Here is a 20,694-nt window from a genome sequence, read left to right on the forward strand (position 1 = left end):
AGAAAAAAACATAAACAAGCGCAAGAATATACCATAGTGCTCGAATATAGTTCTCTAAAACACATTACGAGAGTTTGACGAGAACTGATAATGATGGTGGAAACACGTGTGGTTATTTTGCTTGCTAAAAAACTCTATGTATACGAAATGCCTACATGTGTCCAGTATTGACAGTCATTTATTTAATCTAGAATAACACTGTTATCGTTGAATAAGGTTAATATCATTGTGAGTTTTGCTTAAAACAGGGCAAAATATGTGTTGTCAACAAACCTTGGATTGACCTATGAAAACAATTTTTAGAAACATGGCGCAATACACAATATTTACATTCAAGAATTTGACATTTAAAACTGCTCACATAGTTGTAGACAAACTCTCTATGAGAAGACAATAAACACACAATTTTTCCTGTAAAAAAAAAGTCCAGAAGTTTCATTTTGTATTGATAAACTGTTGAAAACAGAGTTGTCTCCACCTGAAATATAAAATACCTTCAGGTCCATGGACTTGTTTCTATCCATAAAAAACACAGTATTAACAACAGATATTTACTCGTAAATAAACATTGACAGTGGGTCTTCTTATGGATAGAAACAAGTGACTATGTTCGGGTCCCAAGCACAAGAGGCTACAAATGCTGTTTACTGTCGGGCGTCAAACGGTTATTTTTATGCTACCGTTGGCATCTAATTTGCATTTTACCATGATTAATCAAAATATCATTATCGTCGCAGATGTCTAATAATTATTGTTAATATTAGTTTTGGATAAAAAATAACCTGACACATCTATATAAATCAGTAGATATTTTTTTTCTTTTTAAAGAAAGTGTACAATTAGCAGTCCTACACCAAAAATTGCTTTTCATGTCATTTATAAAAAAAAATTACCGTAATTCTTCATGAAGGTATACCCATGATGACCCTCTCACTATACCATGCTTTCCTGTAATTAATCAGATTTAAAAACGTTTATGACATGTCTTCTCAAGGGATCTACATGTACGTAGTTCATCTTCTGCATGGGTTTTTCTAGCATTCCACAGGGTCAGGTATTCTGACTAATTCCCAATGGCTAAAACACGTTTTTCTCAATGTTTGCAGCAAAATTCCAAAATTCCCTAAACATTCATTTTCATCTTTATTAGTCCTCTCAATGATATTTATTTTGTTCAACTACTATTTTTATACCGAAAATCGCCAACATGGCATATATAAGTGTAAGTTGTAAGTTTCCTCCTTTGACATAATCTTCAATTAGTTGAAGGCAGTCACTGTATTGGTAGAATAGAATAGAATAGACTTCTGAGTAAACCTGTATTTGATTGACAAAATTTATTAATAATGGCTTTCATTAACTGGAAATGGAGACAATTTTACAATTTAGGATCAGATGTAGGGGATAAGTCTAATTCCAGGTTTGACAGTCAAATACAATTAATAGATCCAAAAAAAATGCAGGCAGGTAACAGAGTACATGAAGTATACACATGAAAAACACTAGAATTAAAAACCAAAAGACAAATGAAAAAGAAGGAAGAAACTAAAACTCAAAAGTACTTTTAGTTCACAAAATTTCATGTCAAAATCCAATAAAATGAGATCACTTTCTCTAACATTAAAAAATAATGGCTAGACATTTTTGCATAGATAAACAGTCTTACCGATGTGTGCCTGTTCAATGTTGGTACAAAATATTTTCAGAGGTTTCTAGCTGTCAATGACGATTTTATGGCAAAATTGGCATAGATGCCAACTATTACGATTTTTCCGTAGTTTTTCCGATTGTGCGATATAAACTACGCTATTACGGTCAAAGTCGAATAGTTACGGATTCCCAATCATCGACGTTCAATTTTGTAAAACGCGGATTTTTATCATTACTTTTCCGTCCGGGTCCAGTATTTAGGAAACGCCAATCTAATGCTTCCGGTTTCTCTGGAGTTATCAACCTATTGTTGGGTAACTAATTGACTTCCGAAGAGTCAAACTTGCATTTTATTAAGTAGCTTTTTCCCTTTCTCTATTTCTCCTTGACAAAACAAAAATGTTTGAGTCGAGAACATCTGAACAATTAATGAATGGAATACATACTACAGACAACATGTTAAATGACAAATTTTAGTGTACATCACTTTGCAACCACTCGTCAGTAATTTTGATTGGTAAATGCACGTTTATAAATGATTACTGCAACTTTTCAAAAATACGGAAAATTTGATAGTTTGTTACTGATTGTGTCAAAAGGGGGTTGGCATCTATGAATTGGGTCTTTAAATTTTGCATGATATAAAGAGGAATGTTGTTACGTTTTATAATTAAAAAATAAACAATTTTCTTGAAATTCTATTATTGTTTAAACTTTTGCAAAGGGTTGTCTCATGGGCTCTCATACATGTATGGTAATATTCTTTTGATTATGTTTTGAGATACAACTATCATTTGTTGAATGAAATTTTGGTTAGACCATTGAATAATAATTGCCTCCTGAAAGAAGTGTTCAATGACCCATATAGGTAAGACCATTGCTATATGTGGACAGAGGATTTTCAATAAAAAATAAAATCACAAAAATATGGAAATCAGAGGAAAATTCAAAATGGGAAGTCCCTTATCAAATGGCTAAATCAAAACTTCAAATAAATTAAAGGAATAGATAACAACTGTTATTCCTGACTTGGTACACACATTTTCGTAGGTGAAAATGCTGTATTAAACCTGGTGTTCTAGCTAGCTTACCTCTAAAATGTTTGACAGTCTTATAAAATACTTCTTTCTTCTTTCAGGGAAAGTTTCTAAAATGTCTGGTGTACGACTTGTCGGAGCTGTGGCTGTTTCAACCATATCTTTGTTGGCTTTGATGTGGTACGTTCGACGCAAGAAACCTCAAAAGTCACCTTCAAAAAAGAGAAACATATCTGAAAATGCAGTCACAAAGGATAAAGAAGGAAATAATAGTCTGAGGCATATCTCATCTCAACCATTGATAGCCGAAACGAGTAATGAAACTGTGTCAAATGAAGGCAATATAATAGATGATAAATTAGTTAAAGAAATTGAACGTGAAATTGTAAGACAGGAAGAAATGATCCTTAAAAAGGAAACACAATTGAATACTACAAAAAATGATATCAGTTTACTAGAAAGAAGTGGTAACTTAAATGAAAACTTAAATGAAAAAAAACATCAGAATAAAAAGATTGAAAACGTTCTCAAAACAAAAAAATCAGGGAATGCTTCACTACAACAAGATGACCTCATTTTGGCAGAGGTAGCAAACAACCTAAATAAATCCCCGACCATTACAGGCAGTAATGATGTCAGTGAAAGGAATGGTGCATATCAAAATTTTAACTTAACATCAGGTGAAAATGAGACAATCATCTCTGAGAACGTCTCGGTTCTAAATGAGGCTATGACTGCCTCAAGGATGAATGATGTGAGTTTTGTCAACAAAACTGAAAGTGAAAGTAGGGAAGACGGGGTAGAACAAGAAATAATGAGTGAGCAGGATGTTCTCTCCGTGTCAACCATGGTGCCATTATTAGAGTCTACAAACCTTGATATCACTTGCTCTCAAGGACGAGATAATGACTCTAACACTGATGATGTTATCAAACCAGAAACTTCAATAAAATTGGAGTCCTCCGTCTGTGAACATTCTCAAAACCATCCGTCTTCAAATGGTAATGATCTGTCTCATTCAGAAGGAAAGAGATCAGTGCTTGACAATAAATCTTCCCGTAGAAACAGAAATGATTCAAACTGTTCAAGTCAAAGTGCCAGTCACGTGGAAGATCGGATTTCAGAAACAAGTAGTGATAGAAATTCAGTGTCTCCATCTAAAGAATCACAACATGGCGTTATTGAGAATGGTATCCAGAGTTCAGATACATCCAACTGTGATAGTGTTAGTATGAAAAGGATTTCATGAACAACAAATATACATTAGTCATTACTTGTCAACTTGATAATCTTGATAATATTTTGGGTTTTTTATGGGTTTTTTTTTTTATAAATTCTTTTTTTGAAGTCTTGAAATTTTTGCAAGGGGTTGATTTTCACTTTTACCATGAAATTTTGTGAATATTGTCTAACATTTTATAACATTGGTGGTCTCTAAGGAATAATAGAATCAGTAATTTTTAAAGAAAAACATTAAAAATATTAAACTGAGCAAACTTTGCTGATCTTTAACAAGTTAAATTCAAGCTAAGTCCACTGAAGTAAGGAAATTGAAGAAATTATTTTATCTCTTACCTGTAGTAATTGTATGTGGATTATAATTGTTTGAGCAGTCTTAATTAACAATCAGAAACAAGGTGGCCATAGAAACATACTAAAATAATTTTCAGACATCTTACTGTGCTATAAACATGATAAACAAAGTATTTTCCATTGTTAAAGTGGAAACTGGGAATGTGTCAAAGAGTCAGTTTGTAGTCTGCAAGCAAAAAACAAATGTTCCATTTTGCCCCAAAAAAAAGATAATTTCTGAATTTTAAAATCTTATTGTAGTAACTATTGCAACTGGATACACTTATAAGCACATTTGTACAAATTTTTGAATGCCATGTTTTCACCATGTCACTTTTCAGGCCTCCATTGACAGTGACAGAGGCAGTAATGGATACCCAACACCTAAAGTGAAAGATGACAAGACAAAGCTGTCATACAAGTGTAACTTTCCAACAGAGCTTTGTGGAAGATTGATAGGAAAGTTTGGAAAAAATATCAATTTTATTAAAGAGAAAACTTTTGCCAATGTAGCTTTGAGTACAAATCCTTTCACTCCAGCCTTTCAGCTTTGCTCTATAGAAGGTAAATTATTTGATTTTAGATTGATAACTGTGAAAATTGTTATTCGCTGATAAACATGAATTACTTAATTCAACTGTTCAACAAATACAAATGTTCTGCAGACTTTGGATAAACCATGAAATCAAATATCCACGAAAATGTGGAATTTTCTCAATCCAAGAAAATTGATATGAGCCCACAGTCTGTGTAGATTTTTTTTATTCTATTTTCACTTTTTAATGATGTATGAATATTCCATTAAATGTAAGAAAATGTAAAGTAATGTCTGAAAACTGTAGACTTGTTTACTTATGTTTGATGAATTATCTTTTCCAATTCACCTTTATTCACTAGAACTGTTAAGGGAAAGTAATATCCATGATATTGGGGAAAGAACTGTCAATCATGTGTAATATCATTACTAGGTACACAGACACAGATAGATGATGCCTTGGCCATGATAAGTAAGCGGTTCCCAGAGGTGGACCTAAGACCAGTAGATGTGCCATCATTGAATGAACCCCAGCCTGTAGTATCTAATCCTCTCCTAATGCCAGAGTTAATGCAGGTAATACCAGGCATTACACAGGTAAATTCATTTCGTTATTTTATTTGGGGCAGCAAGATTACCTGGTTTCAATGCAGAATTTCAAACAGTGGTTTATATCAATGGTAACTTTTATTTGGAGTTGTAAAACATTTATTTGTTTAAATGTACAAAAACATAAAAAAATGAATTTTCTTCCATTGGTGAAAATTCTGCATTGAATACTTGCCTAAATTTGTCTTAGAGGTGAAGGTGAGTTCATTGACCATAAGATTGTACTCTTCCCATTGGTATGCATGTAGCTTTTGAAGATCATTCCACTCCCCAAACATTCTGTCCTGAATTAAAAAAAAATTGCACCAATAGATATTTTATTTTGTTGGTTTTATCTGCAGTTTAAACCTTGTTGCTTCTCTAAATGTAATAAATTTCAAATAACTAAGAAAAAAATAAATATCAAAGTCTTAAATTAAGTCTTCAATTGGAAAGATATGATATTAACAATTGAAATAGTTTCCACTGAATATCAAGCTACTATTTTATATATGATTTCATTGGAATAGGTCCTTAATTTAACCTTGTGGGATGCTAAAAAAGGGGATAAATATTTGAAATAAGTATTTAAACATCATAAGTAACTTGTTATAAGTAGTCTTTGATCATTCCTTGATAACAAAAAAAGGAGTTAAAATTAAAATGCATGTACACCTTGATTTAGAAGAGGGTTTGGTCAATTAACGCATCAATAATCAGATATCTTGTAACCATTTTAAGTGTAATGTCTTTATAATGCTTTGATTTCATTCATAATTTAATATGCTAGCTAGATAATGTGTGATCAAAGTACTGTTCTTGTAATTAACTTGTGTATGTGGAATTATATTATAATTTATGTACAAGATTGTAATGTAAAAAGAAAATCTTTTCCTACATTTCTTAAAAAAAGAAAAGTCTCAAGAAATTTCTTTAAAGATGTTTTCTGCTCTGTTTCAAAATAATAAGCCCTCTATAAGACTATTATAAATTGATAAGATAAATAACAGAACTTAAAAAGCAGGAAAAAAATATGTGTGTGTGTCCTTTTCTTTGAGGTATAATCAATTGGAAATTTTGGAGTAGATGATTCTCTCTAGATTTTTCATGCATTCATCATTGGCACCTTTTTTCCCCACAAAATCAGAAATATAACAAGGATTTTTTTAAGTTTTCAGAAATTTCTTTTGTAACTATATGTATTAAAATTATGAAAAGAAAATAAGAGGTAGGCGAGCAATATTTTAATTGGCTCCATATGGATAAAGCTAGAGGATTCTGAATATCTGACAAAAGTCAAAAGAAAGAGAAGTGAGCATCTATAAATATTACATCTTGTAACTTATCATGCTTATTATTGTAGATCTTGTATCTTATATAACTATAATCAGTACATTATTAGGTTAATAGATTATTTTGGACATTCTCAATATTTCAAATGATTTTTTGCTATCAGAATTGACATACTATTTTATTATGTAGAAGATTTATACATTTATCAGACTTATTAGAGGTTATAAAGAGCTGCCTGTTGGTCATAACAAGCAAAAAATCTCTCCGAACAATAAAATAACATTTTCAGTGAACTAAACATTCAATAATTGTTTAGAACAGTTAAATATATGCATAAACATAGTATCAAGTATTGTAAATGCTTAAAGATTTTTGTTTGGTATTTTTTCAGTTAAACCATCATGAAGGAGTTTAAAGTTTTTGATTGGTATTTTTTCAGTTAAACCTTCCTGAAGGAGTTTCTGTAGACGTTGTTGTATCCAGTATTGTCGACGCTGGGCATATCTTCATGCAACAGCCTACTCACCCATCATTCCCATCACTAGAGAGGTTGAATCAGTTCATGAATTCTTGTTACACACAAGATGGGATAGTGCCACAGCTACCAAGGCCTTTAGAGGGTATATAAAATACTTTATAAATACTTTATTTCTCATAGAACCACAATTTTGTAATAGTAGAGAACATATATAAAAATAACTATAAGAACAATTATTACACGCATGTATGAACAATACAATGAAATTGACTTCCACTTGGACTGAATTACACAATTATTACTTTGATAAATTATGTAGTTTTTCTAATATTACCATATTTAATGAGTTAAATAGTTGATTAAACTTATAGATATCAGGGTTTGACCAACAGTATTTCGGTAAAAAATGCTTTCTGACTCAAATGTTCCACATTTCATAATGCAATGGTACTCGTCACTAATGTCGTTTGAGTGACACTATCAGCACTATTTTAATTTTAATGCTGTTTTAACATGGCAAATCTTTAGTTTTTAAGTTTGTTAGGAACAGGCATGAATTAAATCTTAAGATTGTTTTGTCATCTGTGGGCCTTACTAGAACTTGGTGGGGTGGTTGGACATCAAAGCTCACTTACATAGAAAGCATAGATTTGGACCAGCAACTGTTTGCTTAAATGCATAATACATAAATTTTCTGTAAAGGCTGTTTCAGGTTTAAACGCTGGGGAGAGATTGGGGATGCACTCAAATTCACAAATTGTGAGTGGTTGCACTTTCTAATGATTGATTCTAAGTTTATAGTATGCTTGGTTTGGTTTTAAAAAGGTGCCTTAAGTAAACATTGAATTTTTATTTTGTTTAAGGCTCATTCAGTGTTCTCCCCAGGCCATTTTGTACCGCGACGCTATAATTATTTTGAGGATGTTATTTTTCTCTTTTCTATAAATTTTGAACTTTCATCTAATTACCGCTTATGATCATAAAAAATATATCACCTTTAATCCCTTCAAGTGGGACAATAGATCAAATAGGTGTTAATTGCCCTTTGGGTGATAACTGTTTGGATAGGAATACCCCAAGTTGTCACTTGTGACATGATTAATACCACATGGTCTGCAAAATATTACAGTAGTGTTACTTTCTTTCTCTTCTTATCACTTTTTGTAAATCGAGAGTGAAAAGTTTGATTATGAGCTAAATAAGTTTTGGTCTTTCTTGAGAAAGTGATCATAATTGGCTTTAGTTTATGTTTCATCCATTTAATGCATTAAAAACGCCATATTTATTCCAAATCTCTTGTCAAACATTGTTTATTTTCGTATTTTTCATTGCTTTCGGCGGCCATTTATATTTTTAGTGTAAACTACTGCTAGTACTGGTCAGAACCGGACCAGATATGACAAAAATCCATATTTTATGATAACTACATTTGCACAAATGGCACAGTAGACAGAAAAAAATGATACCTAAAAAGAAAACTAAGCATTACCAGACTTTTTGTTAGATAACTTTGTTAAGAATATATATCATTTTGATAAAAAGAAACAACTGGGACTGATTCATTGAATACCATGAACCAATATATTTCATAGACATGAGAAAGATTTTTTTAACTGAGTAGGTAGGGTAACTGGAACCACACATATATTTTTATTTGGCCCAAGAGGAAAGAATAATTCTGGAACTATAAATGAATATAGAAAACATAAACTGAGAATACTGTTATCATGGTAATATAGTTTAATTGTATTCTCAGTCATGAATTCAACAATATTGACACAAAGAATAGGATTGAAAAGAATATTTTATTCAAATAAGGACCTATAGCATACAAAAAATATAATACATTTTGTAATAAACAATAACGCATATATCATAATGGAAATAGAGCATTGCCACGACGCGACAAATTACATTGAAAAAAATACAATTTTTTTTTACGCCAAATGTGATGCTATCCAAAATTTCTGGGGACAACACTGTCATTACATATTTAAAATTATATTATATTTTCAGTGGGTGTTATATGTGCTGCACCTATAATGGAGGGGTGGTACCGATCGCAAGTCACAGCTGTTTATGAGGGTCCGGATGAATGTGATATCAAATATGTAGATTATGGCGGGTTTTCACGAGTTTCAGGATCAATATTGCGGCAGATTAGGTAATGTCTAGATATACTTGTTATGTGAACTCTTTATTGCTCAAATGACTTGAGTAAAGGAGTAGGGCAACAAGTATGTCCCTACTCCATTACTTTGTGGCCTGTAGTCAGAAATCTGCACAAATAACTAGTTTCTCCTTGTCCCTCTGCATATGAATTAAAACTTAATTACTAAAATCTTTATTAGTTTAGAGAATGCAACTGCATACCTTTTCACTATGTCTACATAAATGCAAAGTACAATATGCATTATTATCTATATAATATGTATATTTTTGGCTCATTACACAAATTAGAATAGGAAAGATTTTCTGAATGTTTCATATATTATTACTATTTTGAAAAATCTGATATAAGCTAAATCTGTCAGTCTCTACTTTTAATAATTAGTGAAAAATGTTTTTTAAAATTCTTTTTAGAACGTTATGTTACATAAATGTACAACTATCAAGTATATTTATAATGATTATCATAGGGTACTCTGTTCTTCCTTTAACCAAAGTTGAGTGTTGTTGCTTAAAAAAAAAATTAAAAAAATTATTGGGTAAAGATTGCATAAAATGCAATCAAAACTCTTACGGGACTGACTTGATGTCAAAATCTTCCAAGATTTACCACTACCTTTGAGATACACAATTCAAATCACAAAATAATGTTTGTCAAGAAAATTACATAACTTCTGCCAGTATCAATGATGTTATTAAAATTGGGAGTTATCTTCCTTTATCCAGAATTGAAGTTGAATCGACTGCAACTAATGCTTTATACAATGCAATATTTGATTTTTCTTCCTACTGATAAATTAAAGCCATCTGTACCCTTTGGTGCTTACAAGCACTTTTGTTCTGTTAAATTATAGCTGCTCTCTCTACCATTTTGTAATATTTTATTTATTTTGTAGGAGTGACTTTATGACATTACCATTCCAGGGTATTGAATGTTACATGGCTAACGTAACACCCTTACAAGGTAAGTCAGATGTGTATTTATAGCAAATGATAAAAAAAACACTTGCAGACAGGGTCAGCCCTAGATAATAGACTAGTCATTGGACAGGGGGAGGGGATAGTTATTGGAGTTAATATGCTGCTCAGATTCCTTGCCCTAAACTGATTTCTGTATGATGCCTAAAATAACATTGACCAAGTGTTGTCTAGGAAAGTAAAATGTGCAAGTGGATCACAAAAACAGTTAGAAAATTACATAATAGAATATCTGTGGTCCTAAATATGGATAACAATAAATGTAAAACATTAAAAAGATTCATACTGGGGTGTCATTAGTTTACTTAGGTATATAAGAAGCTTTTTTTGCATTTGCTGTACATGTATATGTACTGTAAATTGGGTAACTTTGTTGTCGGGATATTTTGGTGGTCTTCTTGAAAGGCATGTTTTAATTTGGTTTGTGTAATTTTGGTGCTTCGTCCAATCCATATGTTTAATATTTTGGAACAACAGTAGTGAGCTCATTCAAATTTGCCTTTATTTACATGTTTATTGACAAAATATCATTGAATTCTCATACAAGAAACACAACAAAATTAACTTAATGAAGAAATTGGATATGGATGCAATTTCAAATAACATTATAATATAAGTGGTCATACTTTTGTCATCTGTCAGCCTCTCTCTGATCATATGATTAGCACAGATATTGTTAACATTACAGATGAGGAGTACTTTAGTTCTGAAGCAGCTGCAGTGTTAGAAGAGCTCACCCAAGGGAAGTTACTCCAGGCTCAGGTTGTGGGAAGAAATGATGATGGTATTGCTTACTGTCATATATACCAAATCAATGGAGATAAGGTAAGATTTGAACAAATAGAATTATGTTGTCTTTGTGAAATGTCAGCAGTTATATTTTACATACAGCCAGTTACAAGGCATAAAAAGTCTGTTAATTAGATTGCCATGAATTAATGCAGAATGTTAACTGATGTTAATAACCAGCAGCAAATATTTATTATAGGTTTGATATAACGAGTAAGAATTCATTGTGACTTGATAATAATAAATAAGCCTGTGATGAATTTGGATTTTTTTTATGGTAAGGCATGGAGTTCCACAACTTTGCTGCCTCAAAGCCAAAGCTCCTTTTGCCATTCCTTACTGTACTTGGTTGTGGTAAATCAACTATGAGTTTATAGCTAAAATTACATGAGTTATCCTTAAAATTTGCTATATTTTGTAAGAACAGGATTGTGTCACAGATTTTTCATGCCATGGTTCTCATGTGTCAGATTTTAAGTGTTGGAAGTCAGGACTGTTGGACTAATTGTTCATATCAGTTACTCTCAGTACTTGACCACAACATTATAGGTATGTCAAAATTGACTCAAATATCCAAGTAAATGTGTCACCTCCTCCAAAGATTGTTATTTAAGGATATTAACTTGTTGCATTCAATAGGAGCAATTTAAAAAAAAAGTCATCATAGATTATTAAAATGGCTTTTTATATTTTGCAGGTTACATTTGTAAATAGAGAACTAGTCAACAGAGGAGTGGTGAGGTGGATAGAAATTCTGTCATGAGACTGCTGAAATCACAGCTTCAATCCTGCCAAACCTTGTGTTGTCATCATGTTTTTATCATCTTCCTAAGGAGGAGAGGTCAGAGACAGAATCATGAACTTGCTATGTGTTAAATAGTGGGGTAGCTACCAGGAGGGTATTGTTTGGAATAGAACCAGTCGTGATCTGAAAGGAATAACAAAATTCATCATAGTTCATTGAATGTCTAATGATTTTGTCCATATGGGGTGAAAGTAATATAAGAAGTACAATTTACCAGAACAATGTATGCTTTCTGCACAGAGCAAGCTAATTTTTTCTATTGAAAATTCTCACAAAACTTCCATTTAAAAACTGAATAAACCATACTGTTGATTTTTCTATGACATTTCTATGACATTTTTCTATTGTGACTGTGAATTTCAATTTGAGCATTGAACGCCTGTATAGAAGTATTAATTAATAGTGTAATTTACATGACCTCATTTTACATGGTTTTGCATTTATTTGTTGTATATTATCTGACATTATTTGTCTATTTAATTTTAAAAGAGAGTGCTTTCAGATATACTTATTTTGGCTCATTTCTAAAGTGAAATACCTTTATTTTGGAATGACTATTGCATTTTATTGTATAGCAATAATTCTTGCTTTTAAAATGGCGTTAGTTGTGAAATCTGTAAGTTGTGAACCCCCCCCCCCCCCCCCCCATACTGCTATGTATCTATACAAATCAGTTTTTGTACTGCATTTACTATACTATGAAATTATTTTTTAAATGATATAGTTGAGGTTTACACTGGACAGAAAATAGTTGTAGACATACTTAATATAATGTTTTCTTATTAATTGTGACCATAAGGAAGAATGCTATTGAAAGTACATTTTTTTCAAGATTTTTTTAGTGGATCAATTTTGAACTGACTGAAAGAACATTACTTGTAATGAATATTGAAATTTGTGCAGACTAAATAATGCAGTCAAGATAAGATAGTTTGAAGTTAGCTGACTTTTATAATAACATTGTGATATTTTTTTACAAATATCTGGTTAATGCAGCTCATTTAAGCCCATCTAAAGTCCTTTGAAACTACAAACACATAATAAACATCACATAATTTTCCAAAGCCCAGGATAATATTTAATAAATAATTTATTTTCTGGATTTAATTTGGATATTTTTCCTCCATAGCCTAAAGGTAGTCGTTTTATTGTTTTTTCTTCTAATTCTTATGAATTTTAATGTGGGATGACTTTTGTTTTATATGATCAGATTTTACCAACTGTCTCCCACTCCAATATGATTCAGTGACTTTAAAAAAAAAACTGCAATACAAATTTCCATAAAACATTAAGATTATTGTATAACTTGTGCTTGATTGAAAGTTTTGTTTAAAAATAAATAAACCACACATAATTTTTCTATGGTCAATGCGATTTGATATAAATTTAATTTTACTTCTTTTTTACAGGGTATATGTATTATTGTTATTATATATAATCAGGATTTTTTTTATACTCTGTGAATTTAAAAAAACATTGTCAGATATGAATTATTTTTCCAAACATTATCTTATTTATTGTAAAAAAGTGAAAGTTGTCAATATCCATGAAAAGCACTTTATACTTTTAGTTGAGATACTATTTATGGTTTATAGAATAGGGAATATCCTTGAATAACACTTTGTACCTATACTTCAGATACTATTAGTGAAATATAGAAAAGAAATCGGATAGAATGATATAAGCAAGAGCTTGAATACATATTGTCATATAAATTTTGAATTTGTCAATTGTTTGAGAAATTGAAATATATTTTCATTATCTTTTGGAATTTAAGAAGAAGGTAAAAGTTCACTGCGCTTTTCTCTTCTTATTTTTAGGAAGAACCCAAAGTAGTTAATAATAGTGCTAGAATTTTAAAACTGTTTTGAAAGAGAAACTTTTCACTTCTGAGGTTTTTTTTATTAGAAGCATCCAGGGAAACCATTAAAATTATAAACAATAGTTAAAGACATACTTACAAATTATTTAAAATTTACAAAGGAAAATTTTTGAATTCGGGTTATCTCCCTTTAGCTAGAAAAATAACTCAAATGTGCTATCACCCTGTACAAATGTATTATAAAGATATCTGGTATTGTTGATACTTTAATGGAAGACAATATTTTTGGTTGCGTTTCACGATGTCTCTCTAAACACTAGATGAATGTGTATATGTTATAAGAAGATGATTGAATAAATAAAGTCCTGACTGTGCAAGACCCTCATGTTTAAAAGTAACCTCATCTAGGATAAATACTGCTGTATATTTTAAACCTAATCATAGTGCTATTTATATACTTGTGAGAATATTATTGATGTATTTAGAAGAAAATTTAATATGGAAGTTAATGCATTACCGTAAGTAAAAACACACTTTTTGGAGTACAGCTAAAGAACAATTAACATATAGTAATTTATGTTACATGTATATGTATAATGAAAGTTATTTCAGTACACTTTTTATAAAATGTAGAGAGTCTTATAACAACAACACTTTAGGGACTGCTGCAAAATAAAAGTTTACAACCAAGTTGTTTTAAGGACAAGTGTCTAGTTGATCTTTCCCATCACACTGATACATTATTTATTTGTTTTCATAAAAAAACTAGTTATTATTTAGATTAATTTGTAATTTGACTTGTCAAAGAAATTGTAAATTTGCTTGTGATTGACATATAAACCTAATAAAATCTTGATTTTCCTAAACCTAACTGAATTAAATTTGTTAAATTGTAAAAGATAGTATGAGATGAAATTGAACTAAGGCTGTTCATAAGAGATTTTTTTATTGGAAAATATTAAATAGTGAAAAGATATCCAAATTAATACCATGAAAAAATTCAGATGCAATTCTATTTTTATACGCCCGGGACGGGACGTATTATGGTATACCGTTGTCCGTCCGTCCGTCCGTCGTCCACACTTCGGACAATAACTCAAAAACACCTTCATCAATTTCCATGAAACTTAAGTGAATTGTTTATATCTATTGACGTAAGCTCCCTTTCAGTTTTTTTTAATTTCAGATTTTAAGTTTTGGATTTATGGGGCTTTATTCATAAAAAAAGGGGGAATTTTCAACACTTCGGACAATAACTCAAAAAGGCTTTCACCAATGTCCATGAAACTTTGGTGAATTGTTTATTTCTATTGACGTAAGCTCCCTTTTGTTTTTTTTTTTATTTCAGTTTTTAAGTTTTGGATTTATGGGGCTTTATTCATAAAAAAAGGGGGGATTTTCAACACTTCGGACAATAACTCAAAAAGGCTTTCACCAATGTCCATGAAACTTTGGTGAATTGTTTATATCTATTATTGTAAGCTCCCTTTCGGTTTTTTTAAATTTCAGATTTTAAGTTTTGGATTTATGGGGCTTTATTCATAAATAAAGGGGGATTTTTAACACTTCGGACAATTACTCAAAAAGGCTTTCACCAATGTCCATGAAACTTTGGTGAATTGTTTATATCTATTGATGTAAGCTCCCTTTCAATTTTTATAAATTTCAGATTTTAAGTTTTGGATTTATGGGGCTTTATTCATAAAAAAAGGGTGATTTTTAACACTTCGGACAATAACTCAAAAAGGCTTTCACCAATGTCCATGAAACTTTGGTGAATTGTTTATATTTATTAATGTAAGCTCCCTTTCAATTTTTATAAATTTCAGATTTTACATTTTCGTGTTATGAATTTTTATGCTTAAAAAAGCGGGGATTTTTCCAATTTTTGGACAATAACTAACACTTTCACAAAATTTTATGTAAGGATGAAAAATTAAGAAAACAAACTTAGTTAAATTTGAGGTAGCCTTAACAGTGTCAATTTTTTTGTGCATTTTTTTTTATTATTTGTATTTGACAGGGCTCACACTATTTCTAGTTGATCATATAAATTCATTTAAAGCATAAAAGACAAGTTAAAAGAGCAACGGGCGTATCATGCGCCTAAGCGCAGCCCTTTATTTTAGGGTGACATATAAAATCTATTTGGAATGTGGTCTCTGTTTGAATTATTTCCCTTTGATTGTCAATTGTATTGTAGTAAAATGTTGTCTACATGTCAATGAACCAGAAACCAATCATCACAACAAAACCAAACCAAAAAAAACCAGATATCTAGGAGCTAAGATTATGTCAAGTATAATTTACATTGAAATGAATATTCAAGTAGTTAAATTCTTTTTATTAACAATGGTAGCCATAAAGTCTTTTGATTGGTTGTAGATAAACGTTATTGATAAATCTTAAGGAGTAGTGTTAAACATTACATTGTGTCATCACTGTAAACTATTTAAGTTTTGCTTTGTTGATCTTTAAAATATTTGCCGATAAAACCCATAAGTATTGATAATTTAATGATTTATTTTTTGTTAATTTTTTTTAGAGCAGTTGTTAATGTGTTTCTTTGTATATTTTGTTTTATGTGGGGTTTTTTTCAGTGAGAGAATATTAGATTTTGCTTGTGTATAAAAGAAGAGTGCTGTTTATTTTACTAGATTTTCATTTAGTTCTTTTTTTGAATTCATATTTTTGGTTGTAAAAGTTTCTTTTTATTTTGTATTTGTATGAAGAGAAATATAGATTACTTCAGATTAATATAGTTTATATGATTAGTTTCTTGAGTTTTATTTTTTATTCTATCAACTTGTGTAAGTTATGGAATGCTAGCTTTGGTAATTATTTTCAATTTCAATTTATAATTAAGGAACATCTGTTTTCAAAACAATTTTTCAAAAACACTATAGTCAGAAATTATTTCATACATTTTGTATTGCGGTTTCAGAAAAAAAAAGGCATATCATTTTACAATAAGCTGTCGCCAATTAGGACTTCCATTAAAATTAAAGTTAAATATGGGTTTGTAGGTAAGGGTCTGTGATACACTGCCATTCCCTTCTTTTAAACTTATCTTGAGTAAATTTGTATATTTATCAAATTTATGTGCAAGCATAAATAACCCACAGCATATTTTTTATAATAATTTAAAGGAAGAGCACCATTGCTTCTTTAAATTTGATTCAGGTAAATCTTTTTAGGCTATGTCTTGTTACAGATTTAAAACTACAAAACATCTCCATCTTATATGATCATTAAACATGATAAGATAAGAAAAAAAGCAGTTTATAGAAATACAGAGAACAAAAAATATCAGTTGAAATAGATGATCATTCCCTTAAAAAGGTGTCTTTTATAACTGTTTGCACATGTTAAATGTTAACTATGATAATTACTGACTAGCACCACCAAAATTGTTAGAAGGTTATAGAATGTAATGACAGATTAACAGATATTTTACATAATTTATGTTATGGTAATGTAACCGTTGTTTAAATTGTATGCTTAGAATCAAAACACATTTTTATAAAATTTATATATGTATCAGTTGTTGATAACATTTGCTGAATGTCTTTAAGAAATCCAAACATGACATTACAGTTATCTCCTATTCCAGTGCACTCATGTTTGTAAAGTTCATTTTGTTGGACAAATCCATGCACAGACATCATGTAAATGATTTTACATCATTTCTTTCAGTTACTTAAGAATTGATATATCAGTGTTGCTTTTGAAGATTTGCAGTTAATATCTAATTGTGAATTGGTTCTTGCAAATCAATAAATACAAAACTTTTATCAAAGTTATGTAGAACAAATCTCCATATTAACTGTCTCCATCCTATACTATGTCAGGCATAATCTTTTTTTACTTTTTTTATATCCATTATAACAGAAGAGTTGGACATTTCTGTCCTGAAATATCAGGGTTTCACTGCATCACATTCACTTGTTAATTATTAAGGATTGTTGTGATATTCTAACATAAAGTGTAGTGCCATGAATTTATCAACATTTAAATGTTTTTTTTAGGGGGAGGGGAAAATAGATTTTAAAGATGCCATGTTTTGTATAACTAGTTTATACCAGGACTAACACTGTACAGGAATTTTAAAAAAGTTCTTTAAAACTTGTGCATCATATTATATTTAACAAGACTGTATTTATCACTTATCTAGTTAAAAGGATTTGAGATGTGAACAAACTTGATGCTCATTGATGAAGGCTGTACTGTGCAGTGACCTTTAGTTGTTAATTTCTGTGTCATTTGGTCTCTTATAAACAGTTGTCTCATTGGCAATCATACCACATCTTTTTTTTTTATATTCAAACAATAATTAATACCTACCTAGTACCCATGTGTTTTTACATTTATGGCACACACATTTAATTGTATGGCTGAATTTGATTCATTTAACCAGAATATGGCTAGTTTTGATCTCTGTTTTAATCATTTGATGTTATCTAATCTTAGCATTGTATCAATATTAGTGTTTAAGTTACATATATGCTATTTGTTTAATGTAGTTGGACACCATCTTAACTGGGCATTCATCTACACATGTATAGGGCCACCTTTTTGAATTTGTTGCCCGTCTTATCAGTAGTTTTCAACAACAAAAATAAATATTCAAACATTGAGGAAGAGAAAAAAATAATTCAGAAATGCAGTTGCTTATTTTTTTTTATCTATAATATTCTTATTTTTAAAATTTAGAAACACTCTACAGGTATCGACTTATTCATCAAAGAAGTGAACAGTTTAAATAAAAATGTTCCCTTAAAAGTTTTTACTTTTAAATTTTTATTATTATTAAATTCTCATTCTTTGTTTTGTTAAAATAATTTGGTGACCTACCTTGCCAGGAATTATAAATTGTAAATGTAAATATATATTTTAAACTAGATCAGAAAAGGTAATTATTTTTTTACCTACCTTAAAAATAAAAAAAGAAAATACTGTTCCACTAGGAGGTTTTAGATTGACCCTGAAATTTGGAAAGGACAAATGAACTTTTGAACTAATCAACTCAAGTTTCAATCTGACTATAAAATGCAGATCCTCTTTCAAACATTTACAAAGGTCTGACAACACTGTTCTACTTTCAGTTTTAAAGTCTCTTGAGGATCCTCTGGTTTTGTCATAATACCTTCAAGAATTTGAAAGCTGAAATTTCATTGGCTGATGTAATATTAGCAGAACAGAAAGAAAAACTGAGTTGTCAGATCATTGTAACAAAAGCACAGATATTGGATCAGTATTTTTATACAACCACCAAAAAGTTTACGTCGTATTATGCTATCATGTCATCGTCTGCATCGTCGTCCGAAGAATCATTTAGTGTCAGGACAATAACATAAGTTTAAGTTAATGATTTTAACAGAAGGTTCAATACCACTAAAGGAAGGTTGGGATTGATTTTGGGGGTAATGGTTCAAACAGTAGGAATTGGGGGCAAAAAAAAAAGGGCCCAAAAAAGCATTTTTGTAGTTTCCAGACAACAACTTGTGTTTAAGTGTATGAATCTCTCTGATATTATACCACAAGTTTCCATACCACAAAGGGATGGTTAGGATCAACTTTTTGGGGGTTATGGCTCAAACCATTTAGAAATTAGGGGCAAAAAAGTGGGAAAACTAGGTTTTTCTGATTATTGGACAATTAAGACAATTTAAAAGCAGATTAAGGGAGGTAACTCATAAACATTTAAAATACCATGTGTATGTTTGGATTTACCTCCCTTACACTACTTGTTAAATGTGTATAAAGAAATGTCAGGTTTTGAACTATTTGCAATAAAAAAAAATGGGGGGGGGGGGGGTCAATAGGCAACAGCATAGTGTATTGCACAAAAGCAAAAAAGGGGGTAAAAATTTTTTTTAGGTGTGGGTTTGGGTGGGGGAGGTCAATTCACAACAGCTTAGTCTGTGATCATATACAGCTGCGCTCGGCGAAGCAATTTATTATCAGATGGCTCAAATCTGTCTTTAATTATAGATAAAGCTAGTTCTTTTCACCTTTTACATAAATATTCCACTATCAAAACAAATTATATTTAGGTATATTTAGCCTAGGGAACAAATAGAGAGTCAAGTACAATTGTATATAAAATAGCCTGTACATGTGTAGTGTGAAACAAACACTTATTTTGGTAGTATCTTAAGATTAGTAACATTATTGTTATTCATTACTATTAGATGTGATAAATGTGTATTTAATTGTACAGAATGTTTTGAGTGGATGAACATTTACCAAAATCATGTTAGTGAGAACAATATTTTTGAATTTAGCTTTTCATTACCTATATGTACAATAAATTGTGTTCAAGTCTTATGATCTTTGTTATTATACCCCAAGGGTACATGGGTTTTGACCCATCAGTAGGTTGGTAATTTTAATTTTTTATACGACCGCAAAATTTGAAAAAATTTTCGTCGTATATTGCTATCACGTTGGCGTCGTCGTCGTCGTCGTCGTCGTCCTGCGTCCGAATACTTTTAGTTTTCGCACTCTAACTTTAGTAAAAGTGAATGGAAATCTATGAAATTTTAACACAAGGTTTATGACCACAAAAGGAAGGTTGGTATTGATTTTGGGAGTTTTGCTCCCAACATTTTAGGAATTAGGGGCCAAAAAGGGCCCAAATAAGCATTTTCTTGGTTTTCGCACTATAACTTTAGTTTAAGTTAATAGAAATCTATGAAATTTTGACACAAGGTTTATGACCACAAAAGAACGGTTGGGATTGATTTTGGGAGTTTTGGTTTCAACAGTTTAGGAATTAGGGGCCAAAAAAGGGCCCAAATAAGCATTATTCTTGGTTTTCGCACAATAACTTTAGTTTAAGTAAATAGAAATCAATGAAATTTAAACACAATGTTAATGACTACAAAAGGAAGGTTGGTATTGATTTTGGGAGTTTAGGTCCCAACAGTTTAGGAATTAGGGGCCAAAAAGGGACCCAAATAAGCATTTTTCTTG

The 20,694-nt window shown here is 30.7% G+C and overlaps 1 protein-coding gene across 4 annotated transcripts; it reads left to right on the forward strand.

The window, feature by feature from the left end:
- The first annotated feature begins 33 nt into the window (after positions 1 to 33).
- On the forward strand, positions 34 to 20,046 carry LOC139528260 (A-kinase anchor protein 1, mitochondrial-like). 4 transcript variants are annotated; one of them, XM_071324150.1, is made up of 12 exons: positions 34 to 216; positions 2,789 to 3,912; positions 4,601 to 4,823; positions 5,228 to 5,391; positions 7,115 to 7,295; positions 9,170 to 9,317; positions 10,219 to 10,286; positions 10,989 to 11,125; positions 11,787 to 14,345; positions 14,396 to 14,740; positions 15,846 to 16,602; positions 17,109 to 20,046. In XM_071324150.1, exons 2-9 carry the CDS (start codon positions 2,803 to 2,805, stop codon positions 11,850 to 11,852), a joined length of 2,097 nt encoding a protein of 698 aa, XP_071180251.1. In that variant the 5' UTR covers positions 34 to 216; positions 2,789 to 2,802; the 3' UTR covers positions 11,853 to 14,345; positions 14,396 to 14,740; positions 15,846 to 16,602; positions 17,109 to 20,046. The 4 variants fall into 4 exon arrangements, with proteins under 4 accessions (XP_071180251.1, XP_071180253.1, XP_071180252.1 ...); XM_071324152.1 differs by having other exon boundaries at positions 5,228 to 5,370; XM_071324151.1 differs by having other exon boundaries at positions 67 to 228.
- Positions 20,047 to 20,694: the final 648 nt, after the last annotated feature.

The sequence above is a fragment of the Mytilus edulis genome, chromosome 6 (genome assembly GCF_963676685.1).
Source record: "Mytilus edulis chromosome 6, xbMytEdul2.2, whole genome shotgun sequence".
NCBI lineage: Eukaryota > Metazoa > Mollusca > Bivalvia > Mytilida > Mytilidae > Mytilus > Mytilus edulis.

Excerpts from the sequence above, each read along its gene's own strand:
- LOC139528260 (XM_071324150.1), top strand. The coding sequence starts at position 2,803 with ATGTCTGGTGTACGACTTGTCGGAGCTGTGGCTGTTTCAACCATATCT. Across the intron at positions 4,824-5,227 it reads TCAGCTTTGCTCTATAGAAG|GTACACAGACACAGATAGAT; the intron begins GTAAATTATTTG and ends TATCATTACTAG. Across the intron at positions 7,296-9,169 it reads GCTACCAAGGCCTTTAGAGG|TGGGTGTTATATGTGCTGCA; the intron begins GTATATAAAATA and ends TTATATTTTCAG.